At 43.4% G+C, this 13,524-nt stretch overlaps 1 protein-coding gene across 1 annotated transcript in view; it reads right to left on the reverse strand.

Annotated features, from left to right (window-relative positions):
- Positions 1 to 13,524, reverse strand: part of MAD1L1 (mitotic arrest deficient 1 like 1) — a 740,224-nt gene that overhangs the window by 489,677 nt on the left and 237,023 nt on the right. The window contains exon 12 of the mRNA XM_069734326.1: positions 1,131 to 1,271. Within this exon, the coding sequence (XP_069590427.1) occupies positions 1,131 to 1,271 (141 nt within the window). The remainder of the gene's footprint in view (positions 1 to 1,130; positions 1,272 to 13,524) is intronic.

A 13,524-nucleotide genomic window follows, 5' to 3' on the forward strand; every position in this document is an offset into this window, starting at 1 on the left:
CTCTGCCACTGTGCATGGCATGTTGGAAACAACTGGAGATTAAAGGACAAAGCCCAGGAACATAAGTGCATGATAGGAGGCAGAAATCCACAGCATCAAGTCTAAGAGGTCCACCTGCACAAAGTCAGGGATTTTGAAGGATTACAGTCAGGAGTATAAGTAACCAGTAAGTAACTGGTGGTAATGATCATCATTTCCAGCGGTGGCTGGAGGGTTAAAACTGGGTGAGGAACAGAAACTCTGCTATACAGGTGAGGTTGTGGAAGACATTCATGTCACAGGTCATACACCATGGAAAGACTGAGCTCAACAACAAGACAATCTCTCTCCAAGACAAAGATTTCAAAGCACTTGGGTTTCGAGATGTGCTGCTCAAGCTCCTTTGAAGCAGCAGCAAGAAAGCAATGTAGAGGACCATAGCTGTAGTGGTCGGCCAAGGAAAAATTGCAACAGGTGAAAGACACATCATGGTTACTTCCCTTTAAAACTCTGAAGGTGTCCTGCAGTGCCATCTACTCAGAACTGGCAGCAACCAGTGGGACCAGCTACACCCATTTACTGTTTGTAAAGTCTCGCCAGAAGTGATCTTCATGAAAGAACTGAAGCCAAAAAGCCATACCTGTGATATGGCAATAACACCAAGCAACTGAACTACGCACAAAAACATAGTAACTGGGGTGCAGAAAAATGGCAGCAGGTGCTATGGACTAATGAGTCAAAATGTGAAATGTATGATTGTAAAAGAAGGCAGTTTGTTAGCTGCAGGAACAGTGAAGCATGGTGGAGGCTCCTTGAAAAATTTGGGCTGCATTTCTGTAAATTAAATTTGAAGTCAGGATGAATGATGTCCTCAATTCTGGAAAATACATGCCGATTTCATGAATCATGATTTCATTCAGCTTTCATGAATCAGGTAGGCGTCTGATTTGATCCAAATGTATTCTGCTGACAATGACCCCAAACATTCAGCCAATGTCATCAAAAACTATCTACGGGGTCAAGAAGAACAAGGAGTCCTGGAAGTGAAGAAATGGCCCCACAAAGCCCTGATCTCAACATCATCCAGTCTGTCTGGGGTCATGGCTGTCCTTGTATTCCCACCCCACCCCGGCCTGTACACCAGGAATTACCTCCATCTCCGCGTTCTGCGCATGGATTTTCTGCAGATTCTCTTCGGCATCGCGAAGACGGCGAGTCAGCTGAGGAGTGTGCTCCGATGGGGTCAGCTCACTGTCGTATGAATCCAGGATCGCCCTCATTCCATCTCGCTCCTGTCCGGAATACCATGCAAAGAAAGAAAAGGAGAGGGAAAAAAAAATGAAATAATGCATATAGTCAAAAAGCAAAAATAATATTGTTTTCCATCATGTGATTCAATACAGATGTTTCTCAGATTGTGACTTTAGGTCAGTGCTGGGGATTCCGGTAACTCGTGTTCCACCTCAGCGACCAATGAAATGGCTTGATAGGAAACACTCGTTATCATTATGGCGGCAAGGGGTCTGTATTTACTACTCTGTTAGCGGTAAAGAGGCGGAACCAGCACCCGCTCATCTACACTGGTGGGAGATGGAGTCAGCGAACAAGTAACCAGTAATGGATATCACCATGAGAGTGCTGCCGAGGGGTGATGTAGCTACCCATGTAACCAGTAATGGGTATCAACAAGAGAGTGCTGCCGAGGGGTGATGTAGCTACCCATGTAACCAGTAATGGATATCTCCATGAGAGTGCTGCCGAGGGGTGATGTAGCTACTCATGTAACCAGTAATGGATATCTCCATGAGAGCGCTGCCGAGGGGTGATGTAGCTACCCATGTAACCAGTAATGGATATCACCATGAGAGTGCTGCCGAGGGGTGATGTAGCTACCCATGTAACCAGTAATGGATATCACCATGAGAGTGCTGCCGAGGGGTGATGTAGCTACCCATGTAACCAATAATGGATATCACCATGAGAGTGCTGCCGAGGGGTGATGTAGCTACTCATGTAACCAGTAATGGATATCTCCATGAGAGCGCTGCCGAGGGGTGATGTAGCTACCCATGTAACCAGTAATGGATATCTCCATGAGAGCGCTGCCGAGGGGTGATGTAGCTACCCATGTAACCAGTAATGGATATCACCATGAGAGTGCTGCCGAGGGGTGATGTAGCTACCCATGTCACCAGTAATGGATATCTCCATGAGAGTGCTGCCGAGGGGTGATGTAGCTACCCATGTAACCAGTAATGGATATCTCCATGAGAGCGCTGCCGAGGGGTGATGTAGCTACCCATGTAACCAGTAATGGATATCACCATGAGAGTGCTGCCGAGGGGTGATGTAGCTACCCATGTAAACAGTAATGGATATCTCCATGAGAGTGCTGCCGAGGGGTGATGTAGCTACCCATGTAACCTGTAATGGATATCACCATGAGAGTGCTGCCGAGGGGTGATGTAGCTACCCATGTAACCAATAATGGATATCACCATGAGAGTGCTGCCGAGGGGTGATGTAGCTACCCATGTAACCAGTAATGGATATCTCCATGAGAGTGCTGCCGAGGGGTGATGTAGCTACCCATGTAACCAGTAACGGATATCACCATGAGAGTGCTGCCAGGGGTGATGTAGCTACCCATGTAACCAGTAATGGATATCTCCATGAGAGCGCTGCCGAGGGGTGATGTAGCTACCCATGTAACCAGTAATGGATATCACCATGAGAGTGCTGCCGAGGGGTGATGTAGCTACCCATGTAACCAGTAATGGATATCACCATGAGAGCGCTGCCGAGGGGTGACGTAGCTACCCATGTAACCAGTAATGGATATCACCATGAGAGCGCTGCCGAGGGGTGATGTAGCTACCCATGTAACCAGTAATGGATATCACCATGAGAGCGCTGCCGAGGGGTGACGTAGCTACCCATGTAACCAGTAATGGATATCACCATGAGAGCGCTGCCGAGGGGTGATGTAGCTACCCAGGAGGGTGAACCGCAACCAGACTCTGCCGCCAAAGTCAGGACCATCGCCCCTATTGTTCGGGCCATTCGTTCTCGTATACTGCACTTCTGCCAGTATAGTTCCCAGCTGTAGTTCAGAAATATTGTGACTTATTTGCCCACTCTTACCATCCTAAACTTGTCAACGCCTTATCATTCAGATAGTCATGTTTCATGCTTAACAAAAATATTATTTTTTATACTAAGAAATGACAAAAATTATTTGCTTATATCAAATTTAAAATGTAAAACATTTAATTTTCCAAATTTTTCAAACTGTTATTCAGTTTTCCCGATCATAAAACCCCCCAGAAATCTTGCAATTTTCACACACACAACTCATAATTCCCGTTATTAACTTAAGACTTTTCAATAGTTTCATTATCACCACAGACAAGATTGTAATTATAGGTAACAGCTATAATATAGTAGATAGTCGGATCCATCACAGTAGATGTCACAGCTCACTTTCTCTCCCTCTTGTAAAATGACTGATAACACCTCTATATAGATAACACAGGATCCACCATTCACAATAGGTGATGTCACAGCTCACCTCCTCCTCCTGTACAATGACTGATAACACCTCTATATACAGTAGATCAGGGGTCCCCAACTCCAGTCCTCAAGGCCCACCAACAGGTCATGTTTTCAGGATCTCCTTAGTCTTGCCCAGGTAATAATTGCATCACCTGTGCAATGCAAAGGAAATCCTGAAAACATGACCTGTTGGTGGGCCTTGAGGACTGGAGTTGGGGACCCCTGCAGTAGATAACACAGGATCCACTATTCACAATAGGTGATGTCACAGCTCACCCCTCCCCTGTACAATGACTGATAACACCTCTATATACAGTAGATAACACAGGATCCACCATTCACAATAGGTGATGTCACAGCTCACCTCCTCCTCCTGTACAAAGACTGATAACTCCTCTATATACAGTAGATAACACAGGATCCACCATTCACAATAGGTGATGTCACAGCTCACCTCCTCCTCCTGTACAATGACTGATAACACCTCTATATACAGTAGATAACACAGGATCCACCATTCACAATAGGTGATGTCACAGCTCACCTCCTCCTCCTGTACAATGACTGATAACACCTCTATATACAGTAGATAACACAGGATCCACCATTCACAATAGGTGATGTCACAGCTCACCTCCTCCTCCTGTACAATGACTGATAACACCTCTATATACAGCAAATAACACAGGATCCACCATCCACAATGATCTTTGCTTCTATATAAATAAATCTATCAATGTCCATGTGAAGAACAGGACGTATGGGTCAAGTATTTGGCCTAGTAGAAATTGGAAAAACTGCTAAATATATTTTTGGAAATATTAATGTGAAAAAAAAAAAATTCTGACACTTTTCCAATCTGTGACGACTCAATCACAATAGGAAGTCTAACACCCAATTACCAATTTATTTATCAATTTCCAGGAAGAATAGCTGAGGAACAGCACAATGCAGAGGTCTGCAGCAAGATTATATTTTATTTAGAACACGTACTGAAACAGTCAAGTCAGGAGAGCCAACCGGTCCTCTGAGGCGGACACTATCCCTCCCAATGCAGGGGCGTAACTAGGGGCGTACCTCGCTCCCCAAGGCTGCACTTGCCCTCCTGATGAACGTCTGTGGGCACAGAGCAGAATTTCGCCGTTCCATGTGTTATACCGTCACCGATTCCCTCCAGTCTTGGTTCGTCCGGCTATCGCTTTCAGCGTAATCAGTACGAAGCCCTTAAATTTGCATTGTCAGGTGTTACACATGGCCATCACCAAGTGCCGAGCAGAATGTCACTGTAATTTAGCGCAGACACAACGTACGAACCTTGTTGCTGTTTGGACTCAGCCCGGAGATCGTAGGCGCAGGATCTATTATTCCTCCAGCCCTCGTCCTACATTATGAGACACTTCTTGGCCTCCGTCCAGACACCGCCTGTTTTACAGCTCCCGAATATCACGCTGGCAATAGATTAGCTCTAGATTGGGCCTATTTAACAAATGAGCCCTACTAACATTTTACCGTTACTTGGCTTTAACAATCTGTCATGTGCTAAAGCTGCGGATCTGGAATTCCACCAAACGTCTCCTGCATTCCTTTAATCTGCACTGCACCGTGGCCGCTGCCAAATGAGATCTCCGCAACTTAATCTGTGAAAAACTGGGCACCTGTGCCGCTACTTAGAGCCGGCGTGACAGAGACCCTATCAACCATCTTAGCAGAATGCTGGACGGAAAGGAGCCTACAGCAGTAATCTAAACAAGTTATCATCATGATAAATGGGGCGCTTAGCTTTCTACTACAAAAAAAAAAGAAAAAATACACACATTGTACAGGTTCTGCTGCATCAACAGGGCTGAAGGAAATTCTCCATGTGCTGCCAAGTAGGAGACACTGCCAAAAAGATAGCTCCGGCCTGTCTGTGGTTAGTGATGACTCGGAAGATCTAAGCTCGGAGAAAGCTGTCAGATAAGAGACATTATCAAACCTGTTTACACTTTCGAGGCGTCGCGCTGCACTCCCGGTCGCGGCGCCTCTTTCCCGGTGGATCTCCTGCTACCAATACAGGGGCTTAGGATTTTTATTTTTCACGGGTGATCATTTACTGTCGGGTGGAAGAATTTAATTTAAAAAAAAAAAAAAGTGTTATAGGAAAAGTTCCGATTGACCTCTAACTCCACATCCGATCATCCCCAAAATATATCTGATGGGGAATAAAATACTACAATTTCTCAAAACCTTATCATGTCCACCTTTAACCCCTACCTGATCATTTGACTTTTCCCCTTTTAAAAGGTTGTTCTTAGGTGCATATTCTGTGTTTAAGTTTCAGGTTTTTGCGGCATTTTTTAAAGGGAATCTGTCAGGGGCGCACATAGAAATCATAGGGGGTCCATAGCAGAAGTTATCATTGGGCCTGTACCACAAACAAGAACAAAAAAATATTTGGCGGGATCACAGAAGAACATACCGTATGTCACAACTTTGCAATCCTTTCAGAGTAATTTTCTTCCTGCCGAAGCCCTAGATTCTGCTTTCATTGCACCCATAAAGTATACTGCCAGCAAAAGTGCCCCACAAACACTGAATGATGTGAATTCTTCCACAGTACCCATTAGGCTACGTTCAGACTAGCGTTGTGCTAGTGTGCGTCGGGTTAGCGTCGGGCAACGCAGCGGCGACGCACGCGTCATGCGCCCCTATGTTTAACATGGGGGACGCATGCGCTTTTGTTTGTTGCGTTTTGCGACGCATGCGTCTTTTTTGCCGCAAGCGTCGGACCAAGAAAACGCAACAAGTTGCATTTTTCTTGCGTCCGATTTTCGGCAAAAAACGACGCACGCGTCGCAAAACGCAGCGTTTTGCTGCGTTTTTGCATGCGTTGTGCGTTGCGTCGCCGACGCAGCGGCGCACAACGCTAGTCTGAACGTAGCCTTACATGCATAGTATGAGGACCCTACTATACCCCACCTCAACTCCCCCAGCAAAGCATGGTGGCCCCAACACAGTAGGATCTCCCAAGTGTAACCCACACAGAACCCTCCATGCAGAATAATGGGTTTACATACAGTATACTCGCCGAAGACTTCACCACACTATCATGGCTTCCACTAGCCCTCCAAACAGTATAATGCCCCCTATACGGCTGTCCAAACAGCATAATGGCCCCCACACACAGTATGAAGGACCTTGCATACACTATAAAGCCCCCCACATAGTATAATAGGGTCCATAGTCCTCCATAAATAATGCACTCCCCATAGTCCTCCATACAGTATGATGCACCCCCATAGTCCTCCACACAGTACACTGCACTCCCTATAGTCCTCCATATAGGGTAATGCAGTACCCATAGTTTTCCATACAGTATAATGCACTCACCATAGTACTCTATATATTATATTGCACTCCCCATGGTTTTTCATATAGTATAATGCACTCACCATAGTACTCTATATATTATATTGCACTCCCCATGGTTTTTCATATAGTATAATGCACTCACCATAGTACTCCATATAGTTTAGTGTACGTCCCATAGTATTCCATATAGTATAACGTACTCCCCATAGTACTCCATACAGTATAATGCACTCCCAATAGTATTCCATATAGTATAATGCACTCCCCATAGTATTGCATATATTATATTGCACTCTCCATAGTACACCATACAGTATAATGCACTTCACATAGTACTCCATGTAGTACAATGTACTCCCCATAGTCCTCCATACAGTATAATGCACTCCATATAGTATAATGCACTTTCCATAGTCCTCCATACAGTATAATGCACTCCCCATAGTCCTCCATATAGTATAATGCACCCCCCATAGTCCTCCATACAGTACAATGCACTCCCCATAGTCCTCCATATAGTATAATGCACTCCCCATAGGCCTCCATATAGTATAATGCACACCCCATAGGCCTCCATATAGTAAAATGCACTCCCCATAGTCCTCCATTTAGTATAATGCACCCCCATAGTCCTCCATACAGTACAATGCACTCCCCATAGTACTCCATATAGTATAATGCACTCCCCACAGGCCTCCATATAGTATAATGCACTCCCCATAGTCCTCCATACAGTATTATAGCCACCACAACACTCACTGATTAAAAAAAAATAAAAATACAATACTCACCTCTCCTCCTCGTGTCCCCAGTTCTCCGGTCTTTGCAGCAAGCATTCTGAAGCACGAGCACATCTCAGCGTAGCGCGTGCGATGAAGTCACTACATGGTGCCGACGTCAGATGTTGAGGGAGAATGTTGGGGGAAAGCGTGAGCCGACACTTCCTGTCTCATCATTTCTTTCAACTGTTTCAGCAGTTTTAATAACATCACAGTTTTATCTGCTGCAGATCTACCAGTTCTGTGAATGCTGAGCTCTGTATAACCCTGGCCACACAACTGATTGGCAACTTTCTGGGTACTCTGTGCATATGTATAAAGCTGCCAATCAGTGCTGGGGGCGGGGTTATAAAGAGCTCATGAATATGGGGGACTATATGGCAACAGGTTTACTAGTCTTCTAGTGATAATCTCCTTCTGATAAAACAGTGAATTTATAAAATCTACAGCAAGCAGCCTAGTAAATAACATATTGATGGTCTCTCGCTCTACATTATGCTACACTCAGATTATGTGGCAAAGACCTGATAATAGATTTCCTTTAATGCTTTTTGCCAAGATTTTGCTGGTAAAATTAATCAAAAACATATCCTATTGTGACACCTAAAAAAATAAAAAATAAAATGCATCAGGACCAACGCAGTAAAAACATGTAAAAAAGTGCATCAAATCTGAATCAAAACTCAAATGTTCATACAAAAATGTGCAAAATGCTTTTTTCTTCTTTTTAGAAGCAATATTTTAGATGGATTCTTCAGACAGAAAAAAAAGTGTCTGCTCACTGGTGGTCCCAATGGATCCCAGTCATCAGTTGTAATCTCTAGAGGAATGTGACAACACAGCATTTAATCTTAATTATGACAGACATATATTTTCAGAAGGCCAGGAGACAGACTAATGTTCATAGGAGTCTGAGCATTGACTCTTAAATTGATGTGTTATTCTTTGGTGGATCAAGAGACATGCACTACTGTTCATATGAGTCTGAATGTTGACTCTTGAATAGATGTTTGTGAATTACTGAATGGCTGCTGTTAACCTATTATAACAGCTCCTACAGTTTATTGTGTTGCTATATTTGGAGAAAGGATCGGAAGGTCATTGAACAATAGATGTTTGCTAATATGTTGATTATGTATTTTATAAGTCCATACAGCTTGTTTGCCTGCAAAATAATGAAGCACAAACTATGCAGATTAATTAAATACTAAAACTGGTGGGGGTAGTTGGCCCTGGGAGCCCCACAGTTGCAGCTGCTCTAATCCTGACTGTGGGACTGTTCGATATGCTATTGTATGATGGTGGTTCAATAAATTGCCACACTGTTTTACCCTCATCCTGGAGGAGTTTTCTGCACTGGTGGATAGACAGGGGTCTTGAACAGGGAACACCCCTCTGTAATTATTTTTAATCCATAGAACCCCTTTAACTTATGACATATTATCAAACCCGCTTCAAGAGAGGGGCAGATAGACTTGCCCTTCAAAACTGAAGTCATGGATGACATAAATTCAACATAAAGATAAATCTGACCCTACGTGTATCATTGCATCAGTCAACTGCGCGTACTGTACACCATCCAGGCTGGAATTAACTAATAATTTATAACAAGGGCAAAGAAAACAAGATACTTTGGACAATGTAGCGGAAGTTAACCAGCCGTGCACAGAACATGGCCCGTACTAAAAAGTCAATGGCCTGTGCTGCTCTTAACCACCAGGCACATTGTACGCATTGCTCCTATTATTCTGCAGGGGTCAAGCGGTCACATTTACACACGACTTGACCCTACTGTAGAGTCTAATCTCCTGGATCCCGAGGCTCTGAGCTACCGGAGTATTCACAGTTAGCGTAGTCTTAAGACCTCGTAAAATAAATAGTTATTATTTACTGTGTGGTAAAACGCCCCTTCAAGGCAAAGGGAACATAGAAAAAGCAAATGTATCATAGAAATAAACTGAATGTATAAAGTGGACTGCCATTATTCACACACAGGCACGGCAGCCGGGGGAATGGGCACGGGAGGCGATGACTTTACATTCAGAACATACCGCCAACGGGGCAAGGTCGGGAATGCTGCTCAAGCAATCATTCTACCTTAAATACACACACACATAACAGTTTCCTGTAATACTTAGTGATAAATATTATATATATATATATATATATATATATATATATATATATATATATATATATATATATATACACATACATACATATATACACATACATACATATATACACACACGCAAACACTATATATACACACACAGATACATACTTTTCACATATTTACGGTATAAATATTTATATACATACACATTGTACACACTACACACTGTACACACATACTGTACATACAGACACCACATAATATACACATTTATACATATATCTCAGACACACATTTACGGTATATATATTTATATACACACACTGTACACACACTATACACATATACTGTACATACAGACACACCGTACATATAATATCTACTATATAATTGTCTAAGGGTCACTTCAGTCTTTCTGTCTGTCTGTCTTTCTGTCTGTCCCGGAAATCCTGCGTCGCTGATTGGTATGTGTTAGAGAGGGGGGCCCACATACTTCTTTTGCCCGGGACCCTCAAAAACCTGGAGCCAGCCCTGGCTTCACTGATTGGTCACGCCCGGCCGCGAACAATCAGCGACAGGCACAGTCCGCCCGCGAATTGGCGCGGAATTTGAATCACGCTTCGCTAATTGGTCGCGGCCGGCCGAATCCTGTGTATAAATTGCATTATTCTGAAAACTTCATAAATAAACTACATACATATTCTAGAATACCCGATGCGTTAGAATCGGGCCACCATCTAGTACACATATATACATGTATCTCACACACACACACGAGGTATATATATTTATATACATGCACGCTGTACACAAACACATACTGCACATACACTGTACACATACTATACACACTGTACATACATATACACATACTGTACACACACTGTACATACACACACTGTACATACACCAACACATACTGTATATACATATACACAGGTTTCACATCTTAACATTGAAATAGCAGAACAAGAAGGAAAAGCTGTGGAATTATGGAAATGACAGGATGGAGAGACATGTCACTGATATGCAAATGCTGAAAAAAAAAATCAAAACATCACAATTTATTTAGCATCGAGTATGAGCGCCACATGCTGAAATCCCGGCAATTGCAGCCTTGGCTGCCATCAGTGAAGTTATTAATTGTCGTCTGAGGGATGTTCTGCGGCTGAAAGCACTTCAGCAAATCAAAACCCACTGCTGGCAGCTCCTGTGTAGTTGGCAACCAGTGACCTGCTAGACGAGATACCAGTCTGGAGACTCTGCAGGCTATGAGAGCACATTTAAGACCTGCAGGCTGCTCATAGTAGCACTAGCAACATGTGGGTTGATGTGATGTTGAAAAATGGGTCATGGGACCCTTTGGAGAAACAGCCGTACCAGGTACGATACAGGTGCTCCACTGACCTCACTCCGTTCTCAAAAACAACCATGGTGCACAGCAAGACAGTAATGGAGGCTGGAAAGGAGGCCTATTCTCATCAGAGATAAGTCCTATTTTTGAATTGGCCAATGATGATTAAAGATTGGTCTGGAGACTATGAAGAGGTCTTCACAAGGGAACATGAATGTGTCCTGGGAGCCATTTATCAGCACGACAATGCCAGGCTGCATGTTTATCATGCGACTATTACCAGCCCGCGTGACCTAAATGTGCTACCGTAACCTACAGCATCTCCAGACTCCCATCAGTACATCTAGGATGGCATTGGTCAGCAAAAGCAGAGGCAGCTGCCAGCAGTGGATCTTACAGACTTACCCAAGTGCATTCAGCATGGCAGAACATTCATCACATGACCATTAATAACCTATATTGAAAATTGTGTTTCTATTTTTCTTTTACCACTTGCGTACCATTAACATGCCTAGTGATCCTGGTTGATTCCAAGACTTTTCCTTCCTGGTGTTGTAATTTTAATATTGAGGCGTGTATGTATATAGAAAACAGATGAGAAATGGGATGGAGGGATAGACAATAGTGATGAGCGAACGTGTCGAGATAAGGCGTTATCTGAGCATGATCGGGTTCTAACCAAGTGACTTCAGCGTGCTTGAATAATATGTCCGATTCCCCGCGGCTGCATGTCTCACGGATGTTCGACAGCAGCAACGCATGCATGGATCGCCGGTTTGTTAGGCGATCCCTGCATGTGTTTTGCCGCCAAACAGGTGCGAGACATGCAACTGCGGGGACTAGAACATATTATTCGAGCACGCCGAAAACACTCGGTTAGCACCTGAGCATGATCATCACTAATAGACAACTCTGCATTGCTATCCCAAATAATCATAGAAAAATCTTAATCTGCACAGTATAAATGCAACATACCCCAATATCCGACAATGTATCACAGCAGGAGCCAAGAGGCAGATAAAAGCCTGAGAGCTAACAGGAAGACAGCAGCATTGTACATTTAGGATCGGACATTTTTTCATTCTACAAATATGATATTTCTCTGGCAAATGTAGTAAACATTTTGTACATTTCTCCAGAAATATCTGTTGGCTTGGAAAGGCTCAGGGGATGAGAGGATGGTTATTTTGGACAGTGAGCGTTGGCTTTGATGTTTACGACACTGGTGCGCCGAGCTACGAGGGACAAATTATCATTCCAAGCAGAGATTTCTCCTGCATCTGGTCTAAAGAGACAGAAAAATATTTCCATCTAAAAATCACAAAACTCCCCATTATTGCTGCCCAGCGCTAGACTGTGGACAATACTACTAAGCAGGAACTTGAACTAACTTTGCCCCCAGGAACACGGGGAAATCTGGATGACAACATGAGCTGTAGAGAAGCTGGGAGTTCTTTTCTCTACCAATGGATAGAAATGGCAATAATAAAATAATAAATACATAAAATATATATTTTATAAAAAGACGCTGGGTGAAAAAAGAACTCAGCCGAAAGTGTTTAGTCCCCTTACAGGGCATGTGTCATCAGAAGATGCCCTACTGCTAAAATCAGGGAGCTACCGTATGTTAAATCAATTGTATAAAATTGTTGATTTTTTTCCCCCACAATTTTCCAAGATCCACCATTCACAATAGGTGATATCACAGCTCACCTCCTCCTCCTGTACAATGACTGATAACACCTCTATATACAGTAGATACCACAGGATCCACCATCCACAGTAGGTGATGTCACAGCTCACCTCCTCCTCCTGTACAATGACTGATAACACCTCTATATACAGTAGATAACACAGGATCCATCATTCACAATAGATGTCACCGCTCAGTTCCTCCTGTACAATGACTGATAACACCTCCATATACAGTAGGTAACACAGCATCCATGACTCACAATAGGTGATGTAACAGCTCACCCCTCCCTTTACAATGACTGATAACACCTCTATATGCAGTAGATAACACAGGATCCACCATTCAAATAGGTCATATCACAGCTCACCTCCTCCTCCTATACAATGACTGATAACACCTCTATATACAGTGGATAACACAGGATCCACCATTCACAATAGGTGATATCACAGCTCACCTCCTCCTCCTGTACAATGACTGATAACACCTCTATATACAGTAGATACCACAGGATCCACCATCCACAGTAGGTGATGTCACAGCTCACCTCCTCCTCCTGTACAATGACTGATAACACCTCTATATACAGTAGATAACACAGGATCCATCATTCACAATAGATGTCACCGCTCAGTTCCTCCTGTACAATGACTGATAACATCTCTATATACAGTAGGTAACACAGCATCCATGA

Source organism: Ranitomeya imitator, chromosome 7 (genome assembly GCF_032444005.1).
Source record: "Ranitomeya imitator isolate aRanImi1 chromosome 7, aRanImi1.pri, whole genome shotgun sequence".
In the NCBI taxonomy this organism is placed as follows: Eukaryota; Metazoa; Chordata; class Amphibia; order Anura; family Dendrobatidae; genus Ranitomeya; species Ranitomeya imitator.